The 15,691-nt window shown below is 36.1% G+C and overlaps 1 protein-coding gene across 4 annotated transcripts in view; it reads left to right on the top strand.

The window, feature by feature from the left end:
* Positions 1-15,691, top strand: part of LOC110112749 (long chain acyl-CoA synthetase 6, peroxisomal) — a 72,683-nt gene that overhangs the window by 56,174 nt on the left and 818 nt on the right. For all 4 annotated transcript variants that reach the window (XM_028697282.1, XM_020845066.2, XM_028697281.1 and 1 more), the window contains exons 19-22: positions 8,698-8,801; positions 8,901-8,986; positions 9,249-9,335; positions 9,423-9,509. In XM_028697282.1, coding sequence (XP_028553115.1) covers positions 8,698-8,801; positions 8,901-8,986; positions 9,249-9,335; positions 9,423-9,509 — 364 coding nt within the window. The remainder of the gene's footprint in view (positions 1-8,697; positions 8,802-8,900; positions 8,987-9,248; positions 9,336-9,422; positions 9,510-15,691) is intronic.

The following is a 15,691-nucleotide window of genomic DNA, read 5'->3' as shown; positions in this document are numbered from 1 at the left end:
AATGCTCGGTATTTGCTCGGTACTTGCTTGGTAATGCTCGGTATTTGCTCGCCTGGACGCTCGGTACGAGGAACACAGAGAGTGAGAGAGAGAGCGACTGAGAGGAAGTGGTTCCGTGTGGTCTTTCCAGCCGAAGGAGAGAGCGGTGTTTTTCCTGCTTGCCTGTGCTCGTCCGAACGAGAGTAAGGGAGAGCAGAGCCGGTCAGCTTTGCTTGTGTTCGTCCAGCCCGAGCAACAAGGAAGCCCGATCGGGCCTCCCGTGTCGGTGAAACCGGGGAAAGAAAGAGCCGCAGCTGCGGCTCTACCGCTGTCGCGCGACCCAGGTGGAGCGAGGGACCCCTCCAACGCCCTCTTGCTTGCGTTTCTGACGTCCGTCCGACCATACCAGAGGGAGGAAGAAGCTCTCCTGTGTGCAACCGAACTCAACCAGCACACAGGGATCTTTTCTCGTGCAGTTCTCCCTACCTTCATCTTTGTTTCTCTCTGAAATTTAAGGGGGCTGCCATTTCTTCTTTTTCCGAGCAAGTACCGAGCAAATACCGAGTAGTACCTAGCAATACCGAGCAAATACCGCGCATATTCGTTTCGGTTGGGTCGTCGGGCCCGCGTGGTAAAGAGTAAGCGCACGTGGCGATATATTATAGGCTACCTGATGTATCTCTACGTCAGGTAACCTGAGGCAATAAAAATTCCTTCTCAAGGGACGGAAGAAATGCAATTTTAGGAAGTTGTTTGTGTGTTTTAATTTCATAAGTTTGTAAGTGTCAAGAGTTGTAAGAGTCGTTTAAAAATTATAAAAGTTGTAATTTGTCTATTTTGTCATATTTTGTCTAGTTTTGAGTAATTTATGTAATTTTCTTTTATCCTAGGAAGAGTTTCTCTTGCTCGCAAAAATTTGGGGGTGATCTGAGTTCCCTCTCCTAGGGATTCACCAATCAAACTCTCAAGCTCTCACAATAACTCATGCAATGAAGAAATTTTTAATCAATCATTCATTAATTTTCAAAGATAACATAGGGGCTATAAATAGCCTCGTATATAAGACTCAAAATAAAAGACAACAATGTCCTCAGGGCTTACATACGACTCGTAAGCGGTAAAAACGAAAAAATAATTACAATATAAATAATAAAAGACAAATATTATAATAAAAAACGAATACATGACATGACTCAAAGCTATATCAGATCGATTGTCGTCGACGGCCATGCCTCTGCTGTATTTTCCATACTCTGATGTCCCCATCAGCCAGCCTCCCCACCAAATTCCCCCTCTAACCGCCGGCCACCAAGGGCCTTACCCCTTTCATAGCCGCCGGCCCTCTCACCCCACTACCTCCTCTGTATAAACAGACATGTACAAACAGATTAAAATAGCATGAATATATTCAAACAGATGATCCTGCACAAATACATTAGACTTGTTAAGATCATTCTGGCATGCTGAATTTGAAGAAATAACTTGCAAGCATATAGCAGTTCAATGGAGTTATAAAAATTAACATGTATCAGGCATAAGAATTACTTGCTCACTATATTATAGATTATCTCAATCGAATTATAGGATCTTCTTCGGAATAAATTTTTGAATTTCTATCGCCTTGATGTCTTCGTCTTTCATAAACAAACTAATAAAAATATTTTTCTTAATTTAATACAAGTTCCTAAAATGACAATTTGAAGTTAATGCAATTGATGCAATCTCAAATTTTTTATAATAAAAAGAAAGACACAACTATACTAAAAAGGAGAGATAACTTAGAAACTTTAGAACAAACTCTTACATTTCATATAAAAAGAACACTTAGAAATATAATATTAAAAGATACTTTTATATATATAAAGACACTTACAAATGACTCAAACAAGGCTTATAAAAGAAACCTAAACTTGCTTTCATTCGTCGAGAAGAAAGATACAGATGGAATGGCACTTGCGGAGAGACGAAAGAGGTTAGAAGCCCGAGAAGAAAGGTGGAGAAGCTCGCAAGCCTTCCAAAGAAGTAGAAGAAGAAGTGGACAAAGCTCTCAAGTTTTTCCAAAAAACCCTAAGATTTCTTTCTAAAAATCACATTTTCTCACTTCTAAAACAGCCATAAACATCATCTATTTATAGACAAGAGAGGGGGAACTAAACAGCCCCAAAAACTCTTCACATCTAAATTAAATGAGGGAATGATAAGCCAACAGCCACCTAATAATATTCCCAATTTTACACAGGAAACAAAGCACTAAAACCATGGAAAAGCCCCCCAACAGCTACGGGAAAGCAGCCCAGGCGGAACACGAAGAGGCAGCCGCAAGAACCAAGGAGGCCCGCACGGAATCGAGGCACCAAGGCACGAGAAAACCCTCCAGCACAGCCAACCGAAAAGCCAGCCACGGAATCCCATGGGACAACTCATAATTTAAGAAGAAAAGGGGAGGAGAAGAGATCAAAATAATGAGCTACCAATAAATTAATAAATGAACTAAAAATATAGCTCATAATGAGCTTACTCTTAGTTCAATAAATGAACTAAAAATCAGCTCATAATGAGCTAAATTTCATCTCAAAATTTAATGAGCTAGCAAGCTCAAGGAAAGTCAAAACCTAAATTTTTGGATTAGTTTTGACCCCCTTGCCTACATCAGACTCCCCTACTTGAAGAACTCATCTCTCGATGAGTTGCCCTTAGCTTTCTTCTGAGGAGGCGAGGATGGAGCATCCAACTCCTGGATCTTCGCTTCATATTTCTTCAGGATCTCTTCTCGCTCTTTCTCGAATTGTCTTTGAAGATACTTCTTCCATTTCTCGAATTTCTGATCACATAAGAACATATGATATTGATGCTTGTATAATCTGTCTTGTAGTGGATCTGTTGAATCACCTTCTGTTGGAATCCATCTGTCCATCGGAAGAGGGACATCAAGATTGTCTGGATTGTTTTCTTCCATTACAGAATCCATCTTTTTGTCTTTTTCCATTTTTTTAAGAGACTCAACAAAACTCACAAGACTCACAAAATTACTATGATTTACCACGATTTATTAGAACTCACAAACAAAAAAACTTATGACATTAAGACACACGACAAACTGACTCATAAACCTAAAATTTCCTAACTTGCTCTGATACCAAATTTATGCAATCAAAAATTTGGGAGGGCCCCAAATTTTTGATAAAAAAAAATTCTCTTTCTAGGATCTAGAAACTTTCAAAAACTAGTCAAATTAAACAAAAACAAACTTTACTTATATAAAATAAAAGACTTACAAACTTGACTCTTACAAACGACACAAACACAAATTAGAGACATAAACTCCTAAAGTTGCTTTCCTTGAGAAGAAGGATACATGTGGAATGAAACTTGCGGAGAGACGAAAGAGGTTAGATGCCAAGACGAAGGGTGGAGAAGCTCGCAAGCCTTCCTAGAAGAAGAGAAGAAGTGGACAAAGCTCGCAAGCTTTTCTAAAAACCCTTAGGTTTTCCATTCCAAAAATCACATTTTTTACTCACTTAAAACAGCCACAAAACATCATCTATTTATAGACAAGAGAGGGGGAACTAAACAGCACCAAAAACTCTTCACATTATAAATTAAATGAGGGAATTGATAAGCCAACAGCCACTTTACTGCCTTCCCCCAAATCTTCATAGGAAACAAAGCACCAAAGCCACAGGAAAAGCCTCCCAACAGCCACAGGAAAGCAGCTCAGGCGGAACCCGAAGAGGCAGCCGCAAGAACCAAGGAGCCAGCCTTAGGAATCCAAGGGGCAAGGCACGGAATTCTTCCCAGCGCAGGAAACCAAAAGCCAATCGTGGGAACCAAGGAGCCAAGGCAGGCGAACCCAACAGCTATCCACGGGAACCAAAGGGACAGCAAATTGGGGGAATGAACATCAATTTATGAGCTAAAAATGCTCTCTACCAGACATTAATGAGCTGATACTAATAGAGGACCTAAAAGCTCACCAAATTTAATATTCAAAATGTTTTGACCCCCCCCCCTGCCTACATCAGCAATTAACCGCAAGTTGAGTTAGAATTCGAGTGACCGAACGCATGTGAACGAAACAGAAGGGCGGAACGTCTGGGCGGACCGAACGCATGCGAAGGAAGATTTTTTAGATCCGTTTTGCCATTTTTAGAGAACGATTGCGTGGGAGGATAAGAATTAACAATTTTTTCTTATTCCTATCTATAAAGAAGTGATAATTTAGAAGAAATTTTAATGAATGAGAGAAATGACTGAGGAGAAAAAGGGAAGCAGGTTATTGATTTTCTTCTTTCCTTTTGGTATAAATTTCCTTATTTTTCTTTCAAATAAAGCAAGAAACATTTTCATAAACAAAAAAGAAAGAGATCGAATGCGAAGAGAAAGAAAAAGGAATTGAACTTTGGAATTCCTTTTTAAGGAAAGGTAAGTAATTTAGTTTGAGGTCATATGTTTTCATTTCTTGTTTCTTTTACTGAATAAACAATGTGAACTATATTTTAATTTAGGTTGGAAGAAGCCAAGTGATATAGATTTTGGTTTGACGGTGGATGAAGTTTTGCGAAAAAGGAAAGGAAATCTTGTGAGGTAGGTTTGTAGAAGAAATACAATGCTTATTGAGATATTTAATTGAAATTTAATTTTAATTAAATCATTATATTCTTGTGAGAAGGAATACATATTAAAGTATTATAAATATTATAAAGGAATAGGAATGTGAGATGATATGCATAAATGATTGAAATAAATGAAATAAAGATAAGAAAGAGAATGTATATTAAATTTTAAATGAATAGATGTATATTAAAGGTTGTACGTATTGTATTTTTCATGTTAATTGTTTTAACAGTTACTCATTGAGTTTACTTTGTAAACTCATTTCATTTTAACAGTTATCCACTGAGTTTACTTTGTAAACTCATTTAATTTTAACAGTTACCCATTGAATTTATTTTGTAAACTCATTCCATTAGATAAATCTTCTAGGTAAGTCTCCAAAGAATTTGAAAATGGTAGAAGGGAGGAGTATGTCTATAGAAGACGGCGAGAAAATGAAAATAGGTAATTATGTATTATACAAATGTTAAATATTTGAGAAAATTATGAAATAGTGGCTCTTTAGTTGTTTTTGAGAAAGTTGTATGTTGTATTGTGTGTGAGTTGTATTGAATTATTTTATTGTCCGACTTTTTGTTCTCGCCTCGTTAAATCAAGCATCCGGACTAGGTTGTGACATATAATTTATTGTATCTCACATTTTTATTTTGTAAAAAAAGAAAATTAAATTTTTTATTTTTTCTCCAAAACCCCAAATTAATCGCCCTCGCTCATTACCTTATTTTCTGAACATTATCATTTTCATTTCTCTTTGGTAGGTTGTGGATGGGGTTTTACAATAATGCTCGATGTCATCTCAATATCAACATCTAATATCATCGCAACATAATATTTCAAAATAATCTCAACATCAAAGTCTGACATTATATGAACATTGGCACTCGACGTTAGCAATTTTTACACGTACAATCACTCCTGCATTCCATCTCGACATCTCATGTTTGTCTAATGTTTTATTAACATCGATGAACAACTTCATCTCAAGATCGATGGCCGATGCCATCTTGACATCAATACTTGATACCCATTACACAACAATAATGCTCGACTATCGAGAGCATTGCATCTTTTCTATCTTTGCCTAACACGACATTGACGCTCGACTCTTGACATCCTAATATTAATCATTTTAAGCACAAATCTTGAATAAATGACTTATTTTTTCTCAATGATTCTTAGTATTTTACTTATTCAATTTTTAAACACTATTTTAAGGATATTAAAATTATAATATCACGTCTAACTTGTTCCAGTGTCATATATTTATAATAATCTATGTGTCTCGTTTTCGTTTCTTGCCCGTATCTCCATATTCGTGTCATGTCCATATTGTCATATTCGTGTATGTATATCATAGGTTATAAGTTTAAACCTCTAGGCCTTCTCTCAAATCTTCGGGATGTAAACCTTAGTCCCTAATGGAATGCATTTTATAATCATGTGAGGGAATTGAATTCAAATGATGTACAAACTACTGGAAAGCTGTCAATCTTTGATGAGTTTTACTAGCAGGTTTTGTTAATGAAGTAGGCAAACTAGAAAGAAAAATCAGATAAGGAGAACGATGGGCAACACTTAAACCAAACTCGATTCAAATAGTAGCAATCATCCAAAACACAAAACCCATGGACAAAACGAGAATTGAAATCAAACGAAACAAAAGAAAAATAAAGGAATGCTATCCTCAGAACAACCGACATAATAATTTCCTCACATGCATCGAAATGTAGGTAAAGTAAAGTATATGCTTAGGGCTAGCAAACCGATGGTCCACCACAGCAAGAAGGTCCAAACGTCCAACCAAACTCCTCCGGCAAATGCTCCCAAATCAGCCAACCAATAACACTAGGAAGCTCAAGAAGAAAGATACAGGTGGGGTGGAACTTGCTTAGAGAAGAAGAGGTAAGAAGCCCAGACGAAGTAGAGAAGAAAAAGAAGTGGAACAAGCTCTCAAGCTTTTTCAAGAAGAGAAAACCCTCAGGTTTTACAGACTTTGTTCAACAATATTCAACAACCTTTTCCTTCCAAAACATCTTCTATATATAGGCAAGAGATGGGAACCAAATAACCATAACACCTCCAACCAAACCAATTAGATTTAGGGAAATGAAAGACCAACAGCCACAAAACAACAGCTCCCAAGCCGGCCCAAGAAACAGAGCAAAAAGGCTACGGAAAACCCAGCTGGAAGCCACAGGAAACCCAGCCAGCAGTGGTCCCGAACAGCCAGCACAGAGAATGAACCGTAAGCACAGGAAAAATAGCCAGGGCCACGGGAACAACAAAAGCCCAAGGAAACCGAGGAGACAAGGAGGAAAACGAGAGGCAGCATGGGGAAGGGAAATGATCAAGTTCCACCATAATGAACTTCCATTAATCTTAAATAAATGAGCTAAACTTCAGCTCATTATGAGCTAACCAAGGCTCAAAAATAATGAGCTAGCACTTTTGAAAATATAGCTCAACACCAAAGTAACCACCACCTCTCAATATCAACACAGCTCAAAACTGAGAACCATAAGCCCAACCCGAGAACCAGCAGCAACCCAAGGGACCCAAACAAGCTAGCAAACCAAGGTCTACCAAGCCCAAGGGCAACCTACCATGATCATTGGATGCCTTCCATCATTGGATAGCTAAAAGAAATATAAAACTAAATGAAAAACTAATGTGCAATGTTTGATAATAAAAATACAAAAATCATGAATGCATCAGCTAAGCAATTTTTATGCTGAATTTTAATAAGCTACATGTATCATTTCTAGTTCATTTAAATTTGATTGAAAATGGTAAGTTGTAGAATTTCAATGAATTTTTTGTCGAAGATTTTAGTATCATGGTGTAAATCTCTAAGAAATTTTCTCTAATAATCATAATGAAATAGTTGGCCTCATAGGATGCCCTCATTTATGCGATCTTCTTTTGTCCCTTTTTCTCATCTAGGGAACGCATCTTCATCCTTGCTTGCACGCCCTCCTCACTACTAACAAACCCCCCCATTGGGTCTATTATGTGTGCTAGAACTCCTCACACTTGATTGTGCCCAACACCGCCAACCTTTAGACACCCCAACAAATCCTTGCTATGTGAAGTATGGATAGAATATTATTTGTTAGATTAGTAAGCAATGTGGTTGTTTTTATTTTACTAGTTCATTCATTCCTTGCGCATATTACAAAGGAGAAATGAAAACATGTGATGACCACTCAAGTGTATTTCTTATTTTTTTTAAAGCTATTTATTTAGCTCAAATTGTTTGACTAGTTGATATTTAGTAATTCTTGTGAGCATTGTTTTTTAGATTAATAAAAAAGTGTGCATTATACTTTTTTGATGTGACCTAATGATTCCTCATTCTAATGCAAACCCTTTTAAATGTTGTACAAACCTAACAAAACCACGAACACCTACTCGGAGCAAACTCCAGCTCTAGCATCGTCTAGGGCGCATCTCCTTATCCATCATCTTCGTTGGTCTCTCCTTATCATACCAGCTTGTCCTTCCCTGTCTACGGCATTCTACCTTTGATGTTATCTCAATGGTGCAATGCCTTTGGTATTGGCGTCCTCCCTGCCACACACAGCTATTGCTTTCTCTGATGGCGCTTAAGCATTTGCTCCATCATCCCTGCTGCTGCAAAGGGCTCTAAATCTTGTGGAGATCTGACCTTTCTGGAACTTCTCCCATCAATCCATTCCCCTATTGCAGATCAACAACTCCAGCCATTCTCTTTCCACCTCACCTCTTGATATCACCCATTTGGGATTCGTATTATCAGGATTCCCATATTTTCCTATGCATTCTCTATATTTAGTGTGCATTGGCGCTCTCTTTGGAATGGAAAGTATTGGTGCTTCTCTCGTATATTTTTCAACAATATGGTCGCTTTAAATTGTATTATTTTATACCTGTTTGACCCTCTCTTTTGTGTGATACAGCAGATCACGTCTTGCTTTCGAAGTTTTAATAAAATGCATGAAAAAGTTGTTAAAATCTATATGATTATTGATTAACCTCTTTTGAGAGTTGGTACATCTCTGCTTTGTGCATATCTAAGAACACATGTTGTCTGATTGCATTCATTTGCTCTTTCAAAAACTGTAGGAAAAAGAACATTTTTAAATTGGCTCAAGGGGAGTACATAGCTCCTGAGAAAATTGAAAATGTATATGCAAAATGCAAATTTATTTCCCAGTGCTTTATCTACGGTAAGTTTAATTCTTTTATCTCAGTATTGAACCTCAAATTTCTTCATAGTATTTTCTGCGAAACAAATATGCATATTCATAATTGCCTTTTGGATGCAGGTGACAGCTTTAACTCGTGTCTTGTTGCAATAGTAGCAGTTGAGCCTGACATGTTGATTGCTTGGGCTGCATCAAAAGAAATCCAGGTGGATTCTTTATTGCTCTTGCTGTAGTTTTGATTTCCTTCTTACTCTTTATTGATGAGATCTTCACTGATTTAACATAGACTATAATTATATTCAAATTAATTAAGAGATAACCTGTCTTTCTTTTGTTTTTTTTCTCTTTTGGAGAAGTCCGAACATGATAAAATAGCAGGGAATCAACTGCATTTATACCTGGAATACAGAAAAGTGACCACTCTTCACAAATTAATCTTTTTTCTATTTTGTTTTTCATTTTTGGCAGTATGAGAACCTTGAACAGCTTTGTGCTGATCCAAGGGCACGAGCTGCTGTACTTACAGAGATGGATGACGTAGGAAAGCAAGCTCAGGTGACTTATCTTACTTAATTGGTGATTCTATGCTTTATGAAACTTTATCAGTACAAAATGTTCTTATAACCATCCAAATGTCAACAGCTGCGAGGTTTTGAATTTGCAAAAGCTGTCACCCTAGTACCAGAGCCTTTCACCGTGGAGAATGGTCTTTTAACCCCAACATTCAAGGCAAGTATTTGTTATTTGTGGGGTTTCAGCTTACTTGTTTTATAAATATTTTGGATGTTGCCGAGTTTCTGGAATAACTATTATTTTGGGCATTTGAGTTATTTTCTGATGTAGAGATCTTGGAACTTGCACTTTAGATGCTGCATTCAATTCCTTTGCGTCACCTTGGTAATCTATAGTATTCTACCTCCCTCGCTAAATTGGCAACCTATAGCTCTTGCACCTCCTCTATCGGATGTAAATGCTGCTAACCTGCAATATCCAATTTGGCGGATTGCCATCTTAAGCAATCCACCATTATTTCACCTTTCATTTGCAGTCCACCAACGATTATTTTCTTATGTAAATATTTTGTTAAATACTAAATTGATTGCAATTAATTAGAAAAGTAGATGTATTAGATATATCTCTATGTTACGAAAGGTGGAGTTAGACTAAAAAGACTTGGTTAGAAAACATTAAAAAGCCCTTCTTTTATTAGATTTAAATGAGAATTTGATTCTTAATACAACACCATGGAGAAAAAGGATTCATTCAGTTGACCTCGCACAATGGGATAAAGATTTGTTGTTGTTGTACTAATTTGATTTTAATTAATTAGGTTAATTCTTTTCTATATTTTCTTTATGGCTTGTCTCCCTTATAAATAGTGTATCTCTTTTACTTATTTGAATAAGAAAAAATATGTAGTATTCTTGCACTTATTTCAAAAATCTATTAGAGCTAAACTTGATTTTGCTAGACAAAAAGTGACTTCCCTTCGTCTTCAAAGGTTCCATGAAGATCTTGTAGATAAAGATCTTTATTAAGATCTATAAGAGCCCATTTTTTGCTCGTTTGAGCCTTGCCGATATCACAACCCATTTCTCATCGAGTTGCAACCTCACGCAAGCACCTTCACATGTTCATTACTTTGACCACGTCTCACCAGCATATAACTTGTGACCTTCTTGCGTGCTGATTTCTCAAATGTTTGACTAAGCAACTTAGGCTCGACAGAAAGACTGGGGAGATTAGGAAGACAGCAAGGAAAACAATTGCAATGGAGAGGAAAAGAGGCTCGTAGTGAAGTAGGGCAGGAAGAGCATTTTAAGATCATGGTTCAAGCTGGAGTTCGACAGCCTCAATTTCTTTGAGCTTTGTCTCCTACAGACGAATCAAATGCATTCGTCATGCTTGCTTAACTTGCTTAATCGCAGGCCCGTGTCCTCATACTGCCTCATGGGCACGTACTGCCTCATTCTTTAAGAGTTTTTTTTTTTTAATCATGATGATAGTTGAACACAAAATAGTTAAACATGAAATGGACTTGAAAATAAGTATTCATTTGGTGTCTTCCTCTACCATGAATCAAGATATCATGATCACACTAATATCCAAGAAAACTTCTTCGAGTCTTTTGCACTAAAAGAAATCAATGTAACTGTAAAAAATGTAAGATTTTGAATTCTTTTAATATCTTGTAAAAAAACATTTCATTCTCTTTTTATCAATATAAATTCAGAGGCATTTCAAACACACTTAACCTTCCACCCTAGTCATCCCTCTAAACTTCGCAACCCTTTGCTACAATTTATAATAACATATAGGGACAATCTCAGGTGTTAGTTGGTTTACATTATTCATGGATGATCACATTATAACCACTTTAATGTGAAACAAATGCTAGATTCAGGAATTGCTTTGGAATAATACTAAATTGACAACCTTAGCAATTATATATATTAATGGTGACCAAGGTCCGATTTAAGAGACTTCTAAATTGTTGATAAAGTAATAGCAAGCAATTACAAGTATTGGTGGGGAAAAATAAATTAATAACCAAGATAATAAGTACTTATCCGCAAGTCACACAAATCCCACAATTTACAATTAGAACAATCACAATGAAGTTCCCTCACTGACACTCTTTAAATAATTTCAGTAGAAGAAAACATGATAAGATATTAACAACATCACTAAGAAGTAAACATTTAATGTTTTGAGTAACAAAAAGCTACCCGGAAAAGAAGTAGTGGGTGAACTGGAGTTGAGTTGCCATTGGACAAGTGGTCTTCGATGATCAATGGCGGTTGCAATAGAGAATCTAATCCAATCAACATATTCTTTGATGATGTGGTCGATCTTGAAGTCGATGTTAAAGAATGGAGACCAGTGAATGTTGACTAAGCCTTGATCGTCAAGTACTAAGTCATGATCAAGCTCAGAATCAACATCCATGGATGACGGGGCTGTCCATAGTTTGGGATAGGGAGTTCGGTTTTGACGTGCTAAAAGTGAAGAGGAGGTGGCTGTTTGGGAGAGAGGTTGTTGGCTAAAGAAAAGAAAAGGGAAGAGGAGAAGGGGTGGCAGCACTAGAGAATTAATAGGGGAGGGAAGTGGGGGCAGCAACTATGAGGAAATAATGGGGGAAGGAAGAGAGAGCAGTAGCTAGTAGGAAGTTAATAGGGGAAGGAAGAGAGGGCAGTAGCTAGTAGGAAGTCAATTTTTCAAAAAATTTGCTCTATAAAAACTAGATTGCAAACCCAAATTCAATTTCTTTGGATTGACAATATGAAAGAATATTTTCATTCAATTCTATGAGAATATCTCTTTCAGTAAAATAAAATTTATCAAACTTCGTTTATTCATACTCAATAAAGTAGGATAGCATAAAGGAAAAATAGACCTCTTTTGCAAGTGTCAATTAATTATGATCATTAGTCTTATCCCAAAATATTATTGATGTAGACAAAAGGGGGGTCAATCCATGTCAAAAATAATATGATTTTTGGCTTCCATTGAGTCTACTATTTGAGCTGAAATTTTAGCTCATTTATGAGCTGGACTTTAGTTCATTTATTGAACTAAGGGTTAGCTCATTATTAGCTAACATTTTAGTTCATTTATTATCTTACTTTTTATTAAATGTTATTTATAGTTTTAAATGTCTACTTTATGATGTCTCTTGGGGTTCCAAAAAGGGCTTTTGGAATCCCAAGAATGGTGTTTAGTATTCCCATGTATGACCCCTTGGTTTCCACCAAGGTTTTTAATTTTTTAAGTGCTTTTGCCCCCTTGGAATACGGCCGGCTGCTGGTTTCCCGTGCCTGGGCTCCTTTTCTGTGCGGCCTCCTTGGTTCCTGTGCGGCCTCCTTGGCTCCCGTAGCTACCTCTTCGGTTCCATGGCTTGGGATGTTTTTTCGTGCAATGCATTAATAGGTTTAATGCTTATGATGTTTAGGTTCTTGTGTTAGTTAATGTTTGTGTCTTTTCATATTCTCTTCTCATACCTATATATATGAGATGGTTTGTAATGTGTTATGTTGAGTGAATGATATTTGATTTTTGGAGAAAATCTAATCTGCGGGTTTGTTTGAAAATCCTGCGGGCTCTTTCCATCATTCTTTCTCATTCCCTCCGGAAATCCTGCGGGCTCTTTCCACTCTTTCTTCTCGGGCTTCTAACCTCTTTCGTCTCTCCGCAAGTGCCACTCCACCTGTATCCCTCTTCTCTAAGTGAAGCAACTTTAGGGAGTCGTTTTGTTTGAGTCGTTTAAGTTTTGCAAGAGTTTTTGTTCTAAGTGTTTTTATTTTGTTAGAAATGTAAGAGTTTGTTCTTACATTTCTCGTAATTAGTCTCTTATTGTCGTCGTAGTCTTGTCATCTTTTTGTGATAAAAAAATATAGGGCCCCCTATATTTTTTTATTGCATCATTTGGTATCAGAGCAAGTTAGGAAGTCCTAGGATTTGGTCGTCAAATTTTAGGTTGTCAAATTTGTTTTAGTCGTCAAGTGGTAGTTTGTCAAAGTTTTGTTGTCAATTTTTGTTTTGTCAAGTTTGTCAAAGAGTCTTATTTTAAGTCTAAGTTCAGGTTGAGTCTTTTGAGTCTTTCTTTGAGTTTAGAAATTTTTGAGTCTTTTTTGAGTCAGTCAAAAAAATGAAAAAAAGAAAAAGACAGAAGAAAGCAAGCCAGAAGAAATTGATGAATCAATGGATAGATGGATCCCATCTAAATCAAAACATCCTTTGGAGTATGAGCTGTACAAGCTTCAATCTTGGATGCACATACGTACAGAAAGTTACTTCAAGAAAAAGCAGCGTTTACAAGATAAATTCCTGAAAGAACGAGATGAGATCATGCAGAAGTATGAAGACCTGATTAATGAACTTGATGCACCGTCTTCACCTCCTCGAAACAAATCTAAAGCGAACTCATCGGGAGATGAGTTTCACAAGAAGGGGAATCTGATGTAGACAAAAGGGGGGTCAACCCATGTCAAAAATAATATGATTTTTGGCTTCCCTTGAGTCTACTATTTGAGCTGAAATTTTAGCTCATTTATGAGCTGGACTTTAGTTCATTTATTGAACTAAGGGTTAGCTCATTATTAGCTAACATTTTAGTTCATTTATTATCTTACTTTTTATTAAATGTTATTTATAGTTTTAAATGCTTTAGGGAGTCGTTTTGTTTGAGTCGTTTAGGTTTTGCAAGAGTTTTTGTTCTAAGTGTTTTTATTTTGTTAGAAATGTAAGAGTTTGTTCTTACATTTCTCGTAATTAGTCTCTTATTGTCGTCGTAGTCTTGTCATCTTTTTGTGATAAAAAATATAGGGCCCCCTATATTTTTTGATTGCATCAATTATTGGGCGGACATTATCCTGATTTGCCATATATCTCATTGACCATTTGCTATCAAGAATCTAAAATTCGAAACTCCTTGCCAATTTCTTGAACATGCTTTTCTCGCCAATAGACTATTCTCCGCCATTTTTATATAAGTGTTCGATTGCTATGCCTTCGCCCGCATTTCTCCTCTTTAAAGAAGTAAATTAGAACGAAAAGCCATAAAATGTATTTTTATTGGCTGTTTCTGCTTTTAAGAAAAGCTCTAATCAACCAATTAGTTATGATATCTCTTATGACAAACTATCTTATAAATTTTATGCCTTTACCACTAATCTTTCTAGCTTGTGAATTCTTAATAATATTCATGAAGCTTTAAAATTCTTGAAAGAAAAAATGCAATTAGTGAAAAAATTCTAGCAATTGAAATAAATGGGACTTGGATGCTGTTAAACCTTCCCAAATGGAGAAAAGCTGTTGGATACAAATGGATATTTAATGTGAATTACAAAGGAAACGGAAGTATCAATCAATGTAAAGCAAGTGTCAAAAGGCTTAATTCAAATTATGGCAGTGATTATCAAGAAATTTTTGTTCAGATTGCTAAGAACAATATCAGGTTAATTTTCTCTCTTGTTATTTGTTTAAATTGATAACTCTACCAACTAGATGTGAAAAATGCCTTTCTAAATGGGAATTTACATATTGAAGTCAATATAGCATTTCTTCTTGGATATGGGAATAAGAGTAACACAAACTTAATCTGCAGTCTTAAGAAACTTTTATATGGCTTAAAACAATCGGTAAGAGCTTGGTTGGATTTATTTACCTTGGTAATAAAAAGGCATGGGGTCTTCCAAGAGCAATATAATCACACTTTATTCATCAAATAATCATCTGAAAGTAAAATGTCTATCATAATTTTTTATATTGATGATATCATCTAAATAGGAGACCATGAAGAAGAGATTAACAAGCTATAAGGTGTCTTAGTGAAAGAATGCGTAATCAAGGTTTGTTTCATTAAAATGTTTCTTATGCATTAAAATAGCTTGATTAAGGAAGAGAATATGTACTCATAATTGAAATATATCTTTGACTTGCTATAGGAAATTGGGATTCTTGGATTTAAGCATACAAACACACCAATAGATCATTTAAATAAAATTGAGATTAGGAAAAAGTTAACTCCTATTAAGTACTAGTGTTTAGTAGGGAAACGTATCTACTATTTTATATTAGACGATATTTGTTTTCCTGGAAGTATTATTAGTCAATTTATGAATAACCCCACAAAGGAGCATCTTAATATTGAATATAGGATATTAAAGTATCTTAAAAAGATACTTGGATAAGGGCTATTCTAGAAAAAGGGAATTGACATAAGTATATAAATCTTTACTGATATTCTCTCACCGAGTAGGAATTGAAATTTATCATAAATTCATATTTGGTTATGGCTTATTTATGGGGCAAATTTTAGTTATAGGGAGAAGCAAGAAATAGGGTAGAATTCAAGTTGGAAGGTTGTGGAGGAATGCATGAGCTTGTTGTGTGATAAACCCCGCCCCCCC

Source organism: Dendrobium catenatum, unplaced genomic scaffold (genome assembly GCF_001605985.2).
Source record: "Dendrobium catenatum unplaced genomic scaffold, ASM160598v2 fragScaff_scaffold_908, whole genome shotgun sequence".
NCBI lineage: Eukaryota > Viridiplantae > Streptophyta > Magnoliopsida > Asparagales > Orchidaceae > Dendrobium > Dendrobium catenatum.
The sequence above is the reverse complement of the archived record's forward strand: the minus strand, read 5'-3'. Positions and strand labels throughout refer to the sequence as shown.